The 17307-nt window shown below is 42.0% G+C and overlaps 1 protein-coding gene across 6 annotated transcripts in view; it reads right to left on the minus strand.

Annotated features, from left to right (window-relative positions):
- HECTD4 (HECT domain E3 ubiquitin protein ligase 4) overlaps positions 1 to 12027 on the minus strand; it is a 165260-nt gene extending 153233 nt beyond the window's left edge. For all 6 annotated transcript variants that reach the window (XM_033098456.1, XM_033098451.1, XM_033098450.1 and 3 more), the window contains exon 1: positions 11665 to 12027. In XM_033098456.1, coding sequence (XP_032954347.1) covers positions 11665 to 11841 — 177 coding nt within the window. In that variant the 5' untranslated portion in view covers positions 11842 to 12027. The remainder of the gene's footprint in view (positions 1 to 11664) is intronic.
- Between the last annotated feature and the right edge of the window lie 5280 nt (positions 12028 to 17307).

A 17307-nucleotide genomic window follows, 5' to 3' on the forward strand; every position in this document is an offset into this window, starting at 1 on the left:
ATTTTATGTTGCAGAAAATGGAAAGCCACTGAAGGTTTTTGCAAGGAGGTAACATAGCTGTGCTTTAGGAAGACTACTCTGGCCGCCATGTGAAGGCTGGGCTGTGCAGTTCTTATTTAAAATAGCTAATGTCTCGGGGCGGCAGGATAGCTCAGTTGGTTAGAGCAGGAGCTCTGTGAACAACAGTGTTGCCAGTTAGATTCCCACACAGGCCCCTGAGCTGTGCCCTCCACAACTAGACTGAAAAACAGTAACTGGACTTGGAGCTGGGCTGCGCCCTCCACAACTAAGACTGAAAGGACAACAACTTGACTTGGAGCTGATGGGTCCTGGGGATAAAACAAAAACAAAAAAACACACTGTTCTCCAATAAAGTCCTGGAAAATACATACTACTTCCCAATAAAGTCCTGTTCCCCTTCCCCAATAAAATCTTTAAAATAAAATAATTAATGTCTCCAAGATAACAGGTTATTACATGCTACCTAAAGCAGAAGTATAGTGGAAAATCTCTCAGAAGAACTGAATTAGAGTCCTAATTCTAGCACTAACTAATCATATGACCTTGGACAAATCACTTCGCTTCTCTAAGACTTTTTTTTTTTAAATAGTATCTCCTCTACTGCCTCATAGAATCACTGAAAGGATAAAGTGAAAATGGTATATACAGAGGATGCCAAAAAATATATATACACATTTTAAGGAAAAAACCATATTAAAATTATAATAGTCAATATACACAGATAGCAAAAGATGAATACAATTCACATTTGACTTCTGCAATTACAAGAGGTACTCAAAGTGGTTACTATCAGCACAATTTTAATTTTTTTCCTTTTTTTTCCTTTCTTAAAATGTGTATACATTTTTTTGGCACCCTCTGTATGAAACGACCAGGGAAGGCTTGCTGGCCATAGGTCTCTGTCACAACTACTCAACTCTATGTTGTAGCATGAAGGCAGATAACATGTGAACAAATGGGCTACTTATGTTCCAATAAAACTTTATTTACAAAAACAGATAGCTGGATATGATCGTGAGGGCCACAGTTTGCTCACTTCTGTATAGAGGAGCACTGTCCAATAGAAATATGTGCAACACATATGGAATTTAATATTTGCTAGTAGCCATTTTTAAGAACGTAAAAAGAAACCAGTGAAATTAATTTTAGTATGTTTTAAATTAAATAGTATATTTTACGTAACCAACCAATTATACCAAAATGCTATCATTTCAGCATATAATCAATTTAAATATTAGTGAGATATTTTACATTTTTTTTGCATGGTTTGTTAGTAGCAGTATAAGATAGTGATATAAAGCATGTAAATGAATTTGTATTCACATAGCTTCAGTTGACCAACATTCTCCCCAGACAAAGGGGAAAAAACCCAAAGCTGTGGCAAACAAAAAAACTTCTATTTTCAAAGAATTGCTTGTCACTTTTTAGCAGATATTCTATTTTCTTTTAAGAATATAGCTTCCTTGTTAATGATACCATGTTTTGCAAATGGGCAAAAATCAGATCACCCAAGAAAACTATTACTAGCTAACAGTTTGCACTCAGTAGGTAATGGAAAAATTTGTAGGAGGATAACATTTTCTACCACAGGAAATATTAAGTAGTTTTTAAAATGTGGCCACTTTTATTTCAAACAATTGTAAAGTATGCTGGTCTTCAGCAAACTTCAGCTATAAAGGGGAGGGGTTTGGAGAAAGACTGTCTAGCTCAGGGGCCCTTAACCTTTTACAGTTTTGAAGCCTGTCGACCCTTCTCAGGTAACATTTTTTTTAATGATTTTTTTTTTAAAGGAGGGTGCAGCACCACGCTCTAACCAAGTGAGTTAACCGGCCACCCTTTAGATAACATTTTCAAATGCACAAAATAAATACATGGGATTATAAATAACCAATTAGAGTATATTGAATGAAATAGTTACAAAAATACTTTCTAAAAAAAATTGTGATGTCCATATGAGCTTCATTATTAGTAAATTGAATAAGCAGATGTAATACTTAACATAATTTCTAAGTGATGGTGCACATAAACAATATTTCAAGATATGTTCAACAACTGTAATAAGATATGAAAATATCTATGATTTCTATTGGTTACAAAGTCACCGAAACTGCCAATGCTACTAGAGTCTGTCAACTACATTCATAATTGAAAGAAATGCTAAAAGTAATAAAGAAATCATTTTTCCCATCCAAGTTCACATATCCCCTGAATTCTATCCATGGATCCTATGGATCTCGGAATCCTATTTGGGTTCAGAATCCCTGAGGGAAAAGAAACCTTTCTTTATCATAATCTCATCCAAAACATGCTTCCTTCAAAGTTCCCCAAATGTATTTTCACCTTTCCACTCATTTGACTTCTTTCTAGATTAAATAGAAAGCAGTTGTCTTTCAACTACACCACATCTGGATGGTCAGGAAGGAATCAGTATCAAGACATAGAGAAGGCAATTCTTCTATTATGTACCACCGCTTTGATGAAAAATACGTTGACAGAGAGTCTCCTATTAAATTCTTAGTTATTTTATTTCAACAGTAAGAAAAGCAAACATATCAATAGAGATAGGAGGTCCAGATTTTCTAGTCTGTCCTGTAAATAGCTACATCTGTTATAATTAGACTGTTGGTTTGAAATCAGTGATGGAAACTACAGAGCACAAAGCAAATACAGTAAACATAGAAAAGATCTATCATAAATACGCACTGAATGTTAATATTTTGTTAGTATAAAACCACTACTTGAATGATGCATCTGTAGTTATTAGCATTACTAAGTCTACAGTTTACGTTTGCAAACTGCACATCTCCTTACCGTTAATCGAAAATTGCCATACACTATGCTATGACCTAGTACCGTGTTTCCCTGAAAATAAGACCTAGTCGGACAATCAACTCTAATGCGTCTTTTGGAGCAAAAATTAATATAAGACCTGGTGTTATGTTATGTTATAGACCCGGTCTTAGAGTAAAATAAAACTGGGTTTATATTAATTTTTGCTCCAAAAGACGCATTAGAGCTGATTGTCCGGCTAGGTCTTATTTTCGGGGAAACACAGTAATTCAGCCAACTGCAGATTTCAGCAGAAACACGAGGGATTCCAGTGTGTCTACTCCAAGTGTCCCATCGTGGAACATTAATTATTCCACAACTGTGCTTAATAGCACTTTAGAAACTCAAAGCTCCACACAAATATTCAACATCACTGGGAAAGAAATACCACAGCACTATAAAAGTCCCTTTAAATTATAAACTGTCAATAGTAATGGGTTGCAGAAACACACTTTAATAATTACTACAAATTTGTAATGTACTACACTTCATCAAACAAACAACACAATACATGCTAAAAATCTTTTGGCCTCCTATAAGCTGAAATTATCTTTACAATAGCAGATGTGAAGAAAAAGCAGTAATGTACAAGAAGACAATTATAGTACATCCATAAATGACGATGCAGTCATTAAAAATTATGTTTTGAATGCTAATTTGACAAAATGTTCCCAATAAGTGATTAAAGGATACAAAACTGCATAAATCAGATCATCCCAATTAAAAAAGAAAAGTAATAAAAAAATTAATTAATATGGCTATTTCTGGATGGTTCAATCAAAGGATATTTCTTTTCTCTCTTATACTTTTAGGTGTTTTCTCTATTTTCTACAACATCCATGTATTACTTCTTTATCATCAAAACGTTTTGTATAGGATAAAAATATAATCAACTTACTATCAGTTAGTTTTCATATAGGTCAAGAAAACAGAACTGCTCCTTATACTGGCATGTTTTAAGAGAGAAAATTTTTAAGACAATCGGAGTCAAAATAGTCTGCATAACAATTATGTGCACTCTGAATACACTCCAGGGGCCAGCATGTCTCTTCCACGAGTGGGCACCTCCCTGGCTCTGCTGGCCTCTGGCAGCACCCCCAGGCCATCAGAAGAAGGAGCTGTTGCTCTCTCCTGCCTATATATGGACACGGTCTGTGTGAGCTGGATTACTGACCAAAATGAGTAGACGCCAGGAGGCCAAGGAGATCAAGCCACAAGAGAAGTCCCCTGAAGTGATGTGACAACATCGAGGCAGCATGAACAGAAAACTCGGGCTTCTTTCGGGGGACCGTGGCTCAGCATGATTTCCAGGTACCCAATTATGTCGACTGGACTCATTTTTGGAGTGAAAGCCATTGGCTTAAGCAAATGATAAATTTAAGCAAATCCATGAGTTCTAAAACGGTCTCTATGAGGGTGTGAGGAAAAGAGATCCTATGGAGCACTGTTACTTGGGCGTAGGACGCAGTATGATCGCTTTGGAGAGCCATTTGGCAGTGGCTATTAAAACTGTAAATGGTCACCTATGACCCAGCAATTCTACGTCTCGGAAACTACTCCAGAGAAACACTCTCACATGTGCACAAACAGGCATGCAAGGATATGCACTAAAGGACCGTTTTTAATTGAGAGAAACTGAAAACAACCCAAATACTCATTCTGGTGGGCTGAATAATGGCCCCCCAAGATGTCCACGTCCTCATCCCTGGAACCTGTGGATGAGAACCTTAGATGGCAAAGGAGACTTTGCAGATGTGATTAAATTAAGGATCTTGCAGTGGGGAGACCTGGGTTATCCAGGTGGGCTCTACATGTAATCACAGGGGTCCCCGTAAAAGGGCTGCGGGGGGAGTCCATCAGAGAAGACGGTGTGATGACGGATCAGAGAGCAGGGTGACGGACTCTGAGGACAGAGGAAGGAGCCACAAGCTAAGGAATACAGGCGGCCACGAGAAGCTGTGAAAAGGGCAAGGGAACGGATTCTCCCCTAGAGCCTCCGGAAAGAACCAGATCTGCCCACACCTGACTTTAACCCAATGTGACTCATTTCGGACTTCTGACTTCCAAAAACGTAAGAGACTAAGTCTGCGTTGTTTGAAGCCACTAAGTTTGTGATAACTTGTTAACATAGCAACAGGAAACAAATACACCCATCAATAGGGCGATGGCTAAACAAATGGGCTATGGTATTTCTGGAGTCTTTGCAGCACTTTAAAAATCTACAGATCTATACATGGAGACACAGAAAGAGCAAGACAAATCACTGAGTTATTTTTTAAAAAGCAGGTTCCAGAAAGATGTGTCCAGCATCACAGTGTTATATGTATACAAACATACATATTCAGAACAGTCTTGAAGAACATACAAAAGCTGTTCTCCCTGATTTAAACAAGGCGCGGAGTCAGTGGAGACAGGACCAGGGGAGCAGTCAGAAGGAACTTGAGTTTCATCCGTTATTTCCATTTTTTATAAGAATGTGTTCATAAGGTAGCTTTTTAAAATGTAAGGGATACACGAGCTGTGTTAAAAACGCATGATCAAAGTAAAAGTTTTACAATTTCTGCAGTCTTGTCTCCTCCTGAAATAACTATGTTTTTGTCCCATAGTTGATCACCTGCTGTTATTTATATTTGTCTATAACTATTGACTAAACATCTTGCAAAGCAGACCACACTCCTTGTGTTTACCCCACAATCGCCTTTGTAAAACAAGATGGAAAGAGGGGGAGGGAGGAGAAAGCATGGGGCATTTTCAGGAACTGACGGTCCTTTCATAATTATCACCACAGGCACCTAATGACTTAGGAAAGAACAGGTGCACAACAATCTACCCAGTAGCCCTGGCCAACAGGTGGTATTTTGTGACAGTCAATATGGAAGCCAAGAAGACAGATAATAATCAAAACTGATTTATTTAGCAAGATCTTAGGCATACAATTGGAGGAAAACTGAAATGAAGACTATTGTCTCATCTGCCTAGCCATATTGCAAATAAACTGGGAAGGAAGAAAATTCCAGAGGGATCTCTCTCTCTCTCTCTCTCTCTTTCTCTGTCTCTCTCTGTCTCTCTCTCTCTCACACACACACACACCACTATTGCCACTACTAGAGAACGAAAATTCTATTGATGGAATAGTTTGTTTTCATATACAATGAGCACTGACTGAATAAGCAGAAAATAACTTTCCAGCAACACAGCACCTCAGAGAGAGTCCACACCCTGAGCACACAGGACCACATCCCTCCCTAGCTCATCCTTTCATTATCTCTATTCTGATCCCCCTCTTACAGATGATGAGGCTCTCACATAATGCTTTCAGAGCCTGGGCCTGGACTGGAGTCCTACAGCTCTATTTCAGTCTCTGTGCTGTTAACTGTATGTCCTTTGTCAAGTTAAGCCACTTCTGTGCCAGTTTCCTCATTTGTAACATAAGGTAACAACAGTACCAACCTCCTAAGCTTTTTGTGAGGATTAAATGAGATAATGGGCAGGAAGTGCGTAGCCCCGAGTCTGGTGCACAATATGCTGACACTCTTGTCATGGTGGTGGCAGAGGTGACAGTGATGACAAAGAAGCTGCAGTGGAAAAAGCAACCAGGGATTACTAAAGGTATGGAACTTGCCCAAGGTCACACAGCTAGGGAAGAGCAGAGCTAGGGTTTCAATCCCAGCCTGACTCTTTAAACCTGACTTGCACGTCTAGGCAACACTGCCTCTCAGTTCTCAGGGGCTTCAGTCTCTCTCGGAGCTGGCCAGCCACACACGAGAGCTTGGAAGCCATTTGCCCAAGCTCACAGGACACTACACCAAGACTCAGGGACTCTTCTTCAGGTGCTCATGAATTACATGGAAATTAAGTCTACTAGTGAACAAAGGGGGTTTATTCATTAACTCATTAACTCTTCTAAGTCTAGAATTTGGAATTCTATCAAAGTACATAAACACTTTCCAAAGAATTTTGACCAAAGGATAAACAGGCTGGTAGTATCCTCCTAGGAGAACAGATCAACATTTATAAATCTAAATATTGTCTCAAAGATTTCATTTGAGTGTCAAACCAATCAATCAAAACCTGGACTAGTCAGTTTATCAGCTCCAAACCCAAAGGCTTCTCCCCTTACGTAGCAAAAAAACAAAAGACAAACAGTAAATCCTGCTGAGTCTTTTTTCATTTCCTAAATAATATCAGTAAAGGGGCAGCCGGATGGCTCAGATGGTTAGAGTGCAAGCTCTGAACAACAGGGCTGCCGGTTCGATTCCCACATGGGATGGTGGGCTGCGCTCCCTGCAACTAAAAATTGAAAATGGCAACTGGACTTGGAGCTGAGCTGCGCCCTCCACAACTAGATTGAAGGACAACGACTTGGAGCTGATGGGCCCTGGAGAAACACACTGTTCCCCAATATAAAAAAATAAAAAGATGACCAAAGAGGTGAAAGTGTTATAAATAAATAAATAAATAAAAATAAAAAATAACATCAGTAAAGCATTTGGGGCCAGTGTGGGTTTTGTTTATTTTGTTGAGATATAACTGGCATAAAATAAACTGCACATATTTAAAATGTACAATTTGATGAGTTTTGACATAGCTGCTCCATACAACCATGAAACCATCACCACAATCGAAATATCCATCATCCAAAAAGTTTCCTCATGCTCCTTGGCAGTCCGTTCTCCCTCCCTTCCTGCCCACCTCCATGTCCAGGCAACACTGATCTGCTTTCTGTCACCACAGCTTAGTCTGCATGTCCTAGAATTTCATATTAATAGCATCTTACAGGATGTAGACCTGTCTGACTGGGTTCTTGCTCTCAGCATAAATCCATGATGTGAATATCAACAGTTCATTTCTTTTTAGTGCTGAGTGGCCCTCTACTGTAGAGATATACCACCCTTGTTTATCCATCCGCCTGTTGTTGATGGACATTTCGACTGTTTCCAGTTTTGGACAATCACAAATAAAGCTGCCATGAACACTCCTGTTCAAGTCTTTGAATAGTATGTATCTCAATGAAAAATGAGAAACACCAACCAAAATGCCTGGATTCAACATTAATCTAAACTGTGGGGTAAGAACTATCTCAGCCACCTTGGCCAATTCGATCAGCATCTCTGTCACCATCCACGTGTATGATGCCTGTCCCCACCTGGAGTTTGTAAAGAAAAATAAGACAGGAGGCAGAAACCTTTTGGAACTTCCAGAAATAAACTGTTGGGTTTTTCCCTTGTAAATTCCCTTTACTTTAAAAAGATTAATGTTCTATGAAATGTAGTGCAAGATTCAATTATATTTGAGTTGTTGTTTTTGAACTCTTGCTTTATTTCTCTTAAATTTATATTTATTTCCACATTTAAAAAATATTTTCCTACACGGTCTTTGCTTTCACCAGCAATATAAAAGGAAATACAGGTAGCTACTTTAAAAGCCAAGAAGCCTCGCTCTGCATTTTTAATTCACTCAGAGTAAGGTCCAAAGTCCTTATCTATAAGGCCCTACTTCATCTGCACACCTTGCCCCCTTCTCCTCTCTCTCTTCTCCCCTTGGCTTACTAGGCTCAGAGCTCCAAACTAAGGATGTAAACGAAGCATGCTTCCCTCTCAGGGATGTGACTCTTGCTGTCCTCTGTCTGGAATGCGCTTTCCCCAGTAGCCTTATGGTCCACTCTCTCCCTTCCTTCAGGTCTCTGCTCCAATGCCATCCTGGGCTTGTTTCCCTGCCCATCCGAGGTCAAACAGAGCCTTTCCCCACCATTGCTCTCCACCCCCCTTTCCCAGCTACACTTTTCCCCACAGCACTTATAATTTGACATTTATATACAGTATATGTCATATTATATATATGATTAGTTGTTATTACCTATATCCTCCCACTAAAACAAAAGCATGTTAAGGACAAGGATTTTTTGTTTTTTTAATCCCTCGCTATGTCCCTAACACCCAGGACAGTGGGCCCAGCTCACTTTTGAATTCCACAAATATTTGTTGAATAAAATTGTTGCATAAACACTATTATTGATTTAAAAAACAAAAAAACTTTTAGAATTTACTGGAAAGGAAATTTTTAATTCAAATGCTCGCTCTTGCTTAAATTAAAATGCTAAATCAATGTTGATCTACTTTTCAGGATGGGTTTTTTTCTCAGACTGACGTTTAACTTTGAGCAGCACTTACAGAGTGGAAAGAACACTGGAATTCAAAGGCCGGAAAGCTAGGGTCTGTCTACTCCTTTGCCCTGCCATAACTAGCTATGCTGCCGCAACCAAGTCATAATGTCTCCTGATCTCAGATAACTTCTCTCTAAAATGAGAAAAAGTACCTTCTTGCTCTAAAATTCTGAGACTCTATTGTAGCTAGCACACGCTGTCTTATGCATTAAGGTTGCCAACCATAAATTAGTCAACTTAGTCCGAATCTTATCTCTCAAAATGCAAAACTATTAACTGGAGGATTCTATAGAACTGTAAAACCCTGGTGAAAAATGGCCATTGTTCACTCACAGGGATGGTAGCAGTTCAAAAGTCAGCTTTTAAAAAGTTGAACCTCTAATCTTTTTCAAACATGAAAAAGAATAAGTTATTAGAGAGGAAATAAAGATATCTGCTTACTACCCTATCTTTACCCAGTTATAAAATTTTAAATAATTACAAATATGATGCATAAAGGCACTAGAGTATATGATTAGGAGATGTGTTTGAGACCAACCGGCCTGAGTTAATGTCCACACTCCTTTCTCTATGTGTGATCCTGAGCAAGTCATATACCTGCTCTGCACTTTATTTGCCCCATCTGTACAATGGGAGCAATATTTACAATGTTACAATGGGGAGCAATTTTTAGCTACTGGGATTCTTTGGGGAATTCAGTAAGATGATGCCTGACACATAGGATACACTTAATCAACATTGTTATTCTTAAATAAGTGTTAATACACCTCCACAAACACAAATCTGATGGCCACAAAAACATTCCTAGCTACCCACTTCTCCTGATACTATGTAGCCTGTATCCAGGTAACATGTGGAAAGAAATGAAGAAAAGTTCTTCACAACTGCCAGTCATAAATGTTTATCACCCATACACATATGGTTTCTGAGAGGTCCGACCATAAATTTTTTTTAAGGTCCTTCTTCTTTTTTTTTTTAAACCTATCAGGCCAGAGATGTTCTTTCTTTTAAAATCATTCTTCTGTGGAAACATCTGACAAATTCACTCAACACATTTATAAGGTAAACATCTTAGGAAAATCACTTAACAACTCGGTTATTTTTAACTACTCTTACTCTTTTTAATCCTAAAAATAAATAAGTCACATATATATAAAATTTCTCGATGTACCTTAGTCTCTAAGGACAAACGGCCAGTTAATTCAAAAGATTCCACCATCACAGCATATGACCCCTTGAGTTTTCAAGCAGATAAGACACTAAGACACACCTAGCTTTTTATAAAATAGGCTCAAATGAGACACAATAAAACTCTGATTCAATGTTAGGAATTCCCTACCAACTAGTATTTTCCTTTTTTGGTGGCCAGACTGTAAAATAAGTCAATTAAGAGTTCACAGCGGGAATGCTGCAACCTCAACCTCAAATCCAGACACAAAAATACAGTGGAACGTATTCACATCTCAAGCACGTCCAAATGTCTCAGCCAACGCGATCCGATCACTGCCGTTTCCAGAAACACACAGTAATGGGTTTTAATCCATTTCTATAAATGTGCCTTGTGCGGAAAGCCAAAGTGCATGCAAAACCTCAAAACACAAAAGATTCCTCCCATTCTGCTTATAGCCAGAAGACAGGCCATCCTCTCTGCGTCCTACCCCAGAGAGTCTCTTGGCGACAATAAGAATTTCATGACACCCCACGCTACCTATACACATCAAAATGTCATCCCACAAAGTGGGGGGGCGCGGGGAGGAGGGAAGGGGGGGAGGAGCAGTGTCAGCATCTGCGGCCTCGATGAACCGACACCGCCAGCATTCCCACCGCCAGGCTAACGCGAAACCTAGTGAAGTCGGTGAAAAGTTCCCATCACCCAAGCATATTTGGTTTCCTTCTGCCCCCAAAAGCAGCAGCACAGTTGCTGAGATTTGCTTTTGCACCTGCCACGGCTCCTACACCTGGTTTTCTCGGCGACCCCCGAGCTCACAAAAAGGCCTTGCGGCCTAAAGCGCCCGTGACCCTTCGCGGAGAGCGCACGGAGGGCCGCTGGAGCAACCCCCTCGCTGTCCACACTGCCCGCTTCCCTGACAAAGGCCCCGTGTCAATCCGAGGCATGACACACAGAAGTTGCTGGATTGCCCATCGCGGACCAGCAGCTGCCACTACCCTCCCCCGGGAAAACAATAACAAAAAAACCCAAAAACACAGAACTGGGGAGAGCAGCGGGGGGTGGGGGGTGTATAGCGTTAAAATTAAAATGTCCCCAAAGCTAAGCAACCTGGGTGTGCCCTGAAAGTGAGTCCGGGGGACCTGGGGGAGGGGAGAGAGGGCTGGGGAGGCGGCAGTGGCTTCTCCGCCGCGTGAAGGCCGTGCGGGGTGACAGTCTAATAAAACGCCGGGTGTCGGATCGTTCAAAATGAAACCACAAATGAAATCCCCGGCGGGCGTTAGGCTCCAAGGAGGGAGGGAGGCGGGCGGTCGGCAGACCTGCGGCCGCGAGCCCCCACCTGCCCGCCCCGCGCCCACACACACCTGCCGAGGCAGCTTTCGGGGGCCTCGGGGTTGGGGTGCGGTGCAGAGGGGAGAGCCTGACACCAGGGGAGCCGGGCGGGTGGGCTAATCCGACGGCGGGGGCAGGCAGCCTCGCTCACCTCCAAGTCGGTGTCGGCGGCCTCCGGGGCCCCGAGGATCTCGCTGGGCAGCTCGGCCAGGTCGGTGACGCGGATCAGCCCGTCGTGCAGGAAGATGGTCTCTTCCTTCACCGAGAGCCACTGCGCCGAGTCCGCGGCCGCCGCCGCCGCAGCTGCCGCGGCCGCGGACGAGCCCATGGCCCCGGCTGAGGGGTTGACGGTGAGGAGCAGCCGCCCGGCCAGCGGAGACGCGAGCAGGAGCCGCCGCGATCACCAGTCCATGGCAGCAGCCGCCGCGCCCGCCTGCAACGCGCCGCTCGCCTCCTCGCCCGTGCAGCTCCGCCCTAGGCGGTCCGAGACGCCATCCCCCCACCCCCCGGCCCCGGAGACCCCGGCCCCACCGCCACCGCCGCCGCCACCCAGAGGAGTAGGATCCGCCTCTGCCGTTTAGCAGCCAACTGTCAGTGAGACGCCATGTTGGGGGCGGGGCTCCCGGCATGCCCCGCGGAGCGGACAATACCGGCTCCGCCCACCTCTGGCTCCGCCCACCGCCCTGCAACCAGGGGCACCTAGGTCTGCCCGTGGAGCATACAGGTCTGTGTGACGTCCACGCACCTTTCAATCCATATAACCCTCAGCCTGACCTCTCTCGCCCCTTCTTCCCCTAGCCATTTGGGGGCGCCCTGGGTCTGCAACCCACCTGGGGAAGACGCTACCCCCTCTTCTTCTTCCCCTACTTTGGTATATACCCCTCGCTCAGACCAGAGCCCCCACCCTGGGCAAAGCATGGAGATGCATTCCTTGCTTTCACGTTTAAATGTGATACCGACTGGTATGTGCAAAAATATAGCGCAGAGTAGACGCTGCAAACTTGTTCATATGTCCTTGGTAGAACCGCACAGTTGATGCTTCATGTTTACTAAAAAGTCAAGTATCCAATAAGCACTCAAAACTTGGTAAAAATAAGGCATTGGTCCCAATGCTTAGTGCCCACTGGCTGGCACAGAATCAGTGCTCCCTGAATGGAAGTGAAAACTATTGTTATAGTTCATCAATATTCAATACTGGTGACACGCACCTTAAAAATATGCATGCCATCCCATTTTTATAAAAACAGGAAGTACTATATGTGTAAAGAAAAATGTGCGGGAAACTACATACCAAATTGTTAATGTGAATTGCCAAACAGAGTGGGACTGGTCTAGTACGGTTGAGGTAAGTGTTATCTTTGCATTGCTTTTATAAGAGCTCCTTTACATCGAAGGACTTGAAAACATACATTCACAAAAAAACTGCACAGGGATGTTTATAGCAGCTTTATTCATAATTGCCAAAACTTGGAAGTAACCAAGATGTCCTTCAGTAGGTGAATGGATTAATAAACTGTGGTACATCCAGACAGTGGACTATTATTCAGTGCTAAAAAGAAATGACTATCAAGCCATGAAAAAACACGGAGGAATCTTAAAAAAATGCTTATATCTAAGTGAAAGAAGCCAGTCCAGAAAGGCTTCCTACCACATGATTCCAACTGTATGACATTCTGGAAAAGGCAAAACTATGGAGACAATAAAAAGATCACCGGTTGCCAGGAGTTGGGGGAAGAGAGGCTTGAATAAGTGGAGCACAGAAAATTTTTAGGGTGGTGAAAATACTCTGTATGATACAGTAATGGTGGACACATGTCATTGTACATTTGTCTAAAACCATAGAATATACAACACCAATAGTGAACCCTGATGGAAACTATGGACTTTGAGTGATGATGTATCCATGTAGGTTCATCTACTGTAACAAATGTACCATCTGGTGTGGGATATAGACAGTGGGGGAGACTATGCATGTAAAGGGCCGGGGTACATGGGAAATCTCTGTACCTTCCGCTCAATTTTGCTGTGAAGCTAAAACTGCTCTAAAAAAATAAAGTTTTAATAAAGAATAAATAAATCAGAAAAACATTAAGGTACACACCCTTTGATCCAGCAATTTAACTTTTTTTGTTGTTATAAATTTTGTTGGAGAACATTGGGGAACAGTGTGTTTCTCCAGGACCTATCAGCTCCAAGTCATTGTCCTTTAATCTAGTTGTGGAGGGCGCAGCTCAGCTCCAAGTCCAGTTGCGGTTTTCACTCTTTGGATGGTGCAGCCCACCATCTCATGGGGGAATTGAACCAGCAACCTTGTTGTTGAGAGGTCGCGCTCTAACCAGCTGAGCTATCCAGCCTCCCTCAACTTTGAGGAAATTGTCTGAAGGACATAATCAGACCCATAGTCAAGGATGTATATATATACAGGGATGTGCAGCTTAGTATTGTTTATAAGAGGGAAAATTATAATCAGCCTAAGTGTCCAACAATATGGGATTCATCAACTATAATAATGGTGTATACATAAGATGGAATATTGTGAAGTCATCCAAATAATGCTCATGAAGAATATTATTAACACAAGCCAATGTTCATGATATATTGCTAAATGGAAAAAAATCAGACTAAAATAATAAGAAAAATTTGAAATTTGTGCTTATAATATGATTGCGGTTTTCAAATTACGTGCATGATATATTCCAGAGGTATGGAATAAAAGTCTGGGAAGGTATCATGCCTGATAACATTTGGGTGAATCTCAGCAGTGCATTTACAGGTGACTGGGAATGCTTTGGAATGTTTCACAAGTTTTCTTCCTAGAGCATGTATTTCTTTTGAAAGAAAGCGAAAAATAAAAGCTATTGAGCACCTAGGAGTCAAGGTACATCCATTCATTTATTCATCATAACACCCTTCATTAATAGTCCCATTTTACAAGGGACTGAGGCTCAAAATTAAGTGAGGAATTGGCAGAATGGAGACTTGAACCCATAGCTGGCTCCATCCTGTAGTGCCTCCCACCCAACTAAATAATTCATAATACATTGCACTGTTGCTACAATCTTATGCTCCTTACAATGATTGTTAATTTCATTTTCATGATATTTATTCTACAAGCATTTGTTAAGCCCGAATAGGTGTCAAACCCTGGGAGGTATATAGAATGGCGATCTATCTGAATACTTGAAATAATATATAAAAAATTGACTCCCTGCTCTCAAAGACCTGAAACAGCTAATGTGGCATATGTATAAATTGTTCCACAGGGAGATGGCTATTCTTCTCTTAGTCACTCAACAAAGATTTCTCGATTCCTGCCCTGTGATAGACATTGTTCTTGGCGTGGAGTTACCAGGTTGAACAAGGCAGAAAAGTCTTCACTCAAGGAACTGACAATCTAGTGTTGGAAGACAGACAAGAAGCAAAGTCCAGCAGTTCAAAGTAGATCAGTGCCATGAAAACAAGGAAAGAGGCAAATGTGACAAGAATGGCCATTTCACCAAATCTTCACAGCCCTCCAAGAAAGGTAATATTATTATTCCCCACTTTAGCTGGGACACCAAGGCTCAGTTGGCTACTTTACTCAAAGCCTCACAGCCAGTAAACATCAAAGCTCACATTTGAACTCATGTCTGTCTCATTCTATAATCCCAGCTTCCTTATGTTGGCTGTAAAGAAGTCTCTTCATTCTTTTTGCTCACAACTTTCAAACCGAATGGCAACCATTGCAATTTTTAAATGCTCACATTTGAGGATCCAAATGGCCATTTTGTGCAACTCAGAGAAAAATTCTTCTGCTCTTATTGTTTATATTTCAAGATCAGGAGTCAAGATGCCCAGGAACTATTGTCCTTCACCCAATTAGTGAAAACAGCACATATCCAGGGCTGAAAGTCTTTAGGCTGCATAATGAGTAGTTATTTAATATTTTAGCAACAGTAATTAATTAGTCATAGGAGTACATGGCTGCCATGATGAGGCAGCTGACGTATTAATATTTATAGAACCCCCTCTGGAAAAAGACCATTTACTGGGAATTTCTAGAACAGATCATCAAGACAATGAAAATCCCTGGTCAAAAGAACTCTGTGCTGGAAGCCTGGAGGCAGAGAATCCAAATTTAGTCAAGACAACACACACACACACACACACACACACACACACACACACCATGCACACACAATGCTCACAGGAAACATGCATTCATAGACTCGTAGAAAGGAAATGTTTATGGTTTGTGACTTTTGTTTTTGGAATTGTCCTTTCTACACTTCTGTTAAAGAATGGGGTTCGGGATGGGAAAAGGAGCAACAGAAGGTGTTGGCTGGGAAATTAACTTGGAAGCAAAGAGGAAGCATAAGAAAGCAGGAAGAATAGCTCTTAGGAGGTAGGACCTCAGTTTTCCCTTGAGACATCTCCCCAAGAGAGCAAGCTTGCTGACGGAGACCATCTCCCTGCCGCCCCAACTGCTGACGTGGTGTTCACTGGCCGTGGCTCAAGTGGGGGCCCCCTCTGGGATTTTGCAGTATCTCTCCCTTCTGCTGGCTTTTCTGCACCAGCTGACTAGCTAAAATGAGTCTGTAATCCTTACCCGGCCCACAAAAATGCGAGTGTTGCGTGAAGATAAGTGGTCCTTGATAAGCCTTAATAGAGCTTAAAATAGCTTTAAACAAAGCAGCCATGTTCGAAACACGGAGGGAAAAAACACACACACACTTCTGCTAAGTAGATGCACACGCTGACAGAACCTGTGTGGGGGGGATTGATTATTTCCATCTCACTAATCACAGTCTCAAAGAAGAAACACACACACCTACTCAAAATCTTTTTTCCAAGTGATCTGGTAGGTACTGTTCTTTTTTCTTTTTCTTTTTTTTCAAGGAAGATTCTTTCTGCTCATGGGTAGGTTCTACGAGGCAGCAAGGAAAAGAAATCGGATGTAAGAGATATTTGAAAACGAAGAGAGAGAAAGTCTCTTTGCAGTCTCTGAATTACCCTAACTGAGGGACAAGCCTCTACATTGATGAAAAGCCCAAAGATGCAGCTGCATTAAGTGCAGGTCTCACTGGAGTAATCAGCACCACGGAGCTCCGGAAGATGCCATGTCCTCCAGCGCCCCCTTATGGGCACAAGAGGCCGTGCTGTACGAGAATTTCCAATTCTGACTTGAAAATTTGCACCCGCCCCCCACCCGCCCCGGCTGCAAAAACATAGATTAAGAATCTGTGTTTCCCACAAAAGAAAAGTGGGCAAAAGACACGATCGTAGAGGTTGCACAAGAAGAAAAGCAAACTCTTTTCATTTATTCAGTATTTCCTGAGTGCCCACTTTGCGCAGTGTTACGTTTGGCCGTCTAACTCTCTGGGGGACAGGGAGCTTCCCGCCCTCATGAAGCTTAGGATGGGGCAGCAACTTGGAACAGGTCATTCCAGAGAGGATAAGAAGTCCAGGGACCTGGTCTGAGAAGTGGAGAACGTGCGGATGTAACATTTAATGCTGGTAATTGATGTGTATCAGTTAGCTAAGTGAACAGGAGGATGGTGGGGGAAACATAGTAACCAAAAGAAACGCATTTACATAAAATACGGTGTGTGTGGTGCCTGAATCATGAACTGCCAAGGTTGGGGGTCCCAGCTCCTTTGTGTGTCACATCGGAAAAGCTAATCCACACATCTGTGCCAGTTTTCCCATCTAAAAAGGATGACAGTAATTGTACCTACCTCATAGGTTTTTCATGAGGATTAAATGAGTTAATATGGGCAGGACTATTAGCACCAAGCCTGGAACGTAGAAAGCC

This window comes from Rhinolophus ferrumequinum, chromosome 25, assembly GCF_004115265.2.
Source record: "Rhinolophus ferrumequinum isolate MPI-CBG mRhiFer1 chromosome 25, mRhiFer1_v1.p, whole genome shotgun sequence".
Classification (NCBI taxonomy): Eukaryota; Metazoa; Chordata; class Mammalia; order Chiroptera; family Rhinolophidae; genus Rhinolophus; species Rhinolophus ferrumequinum.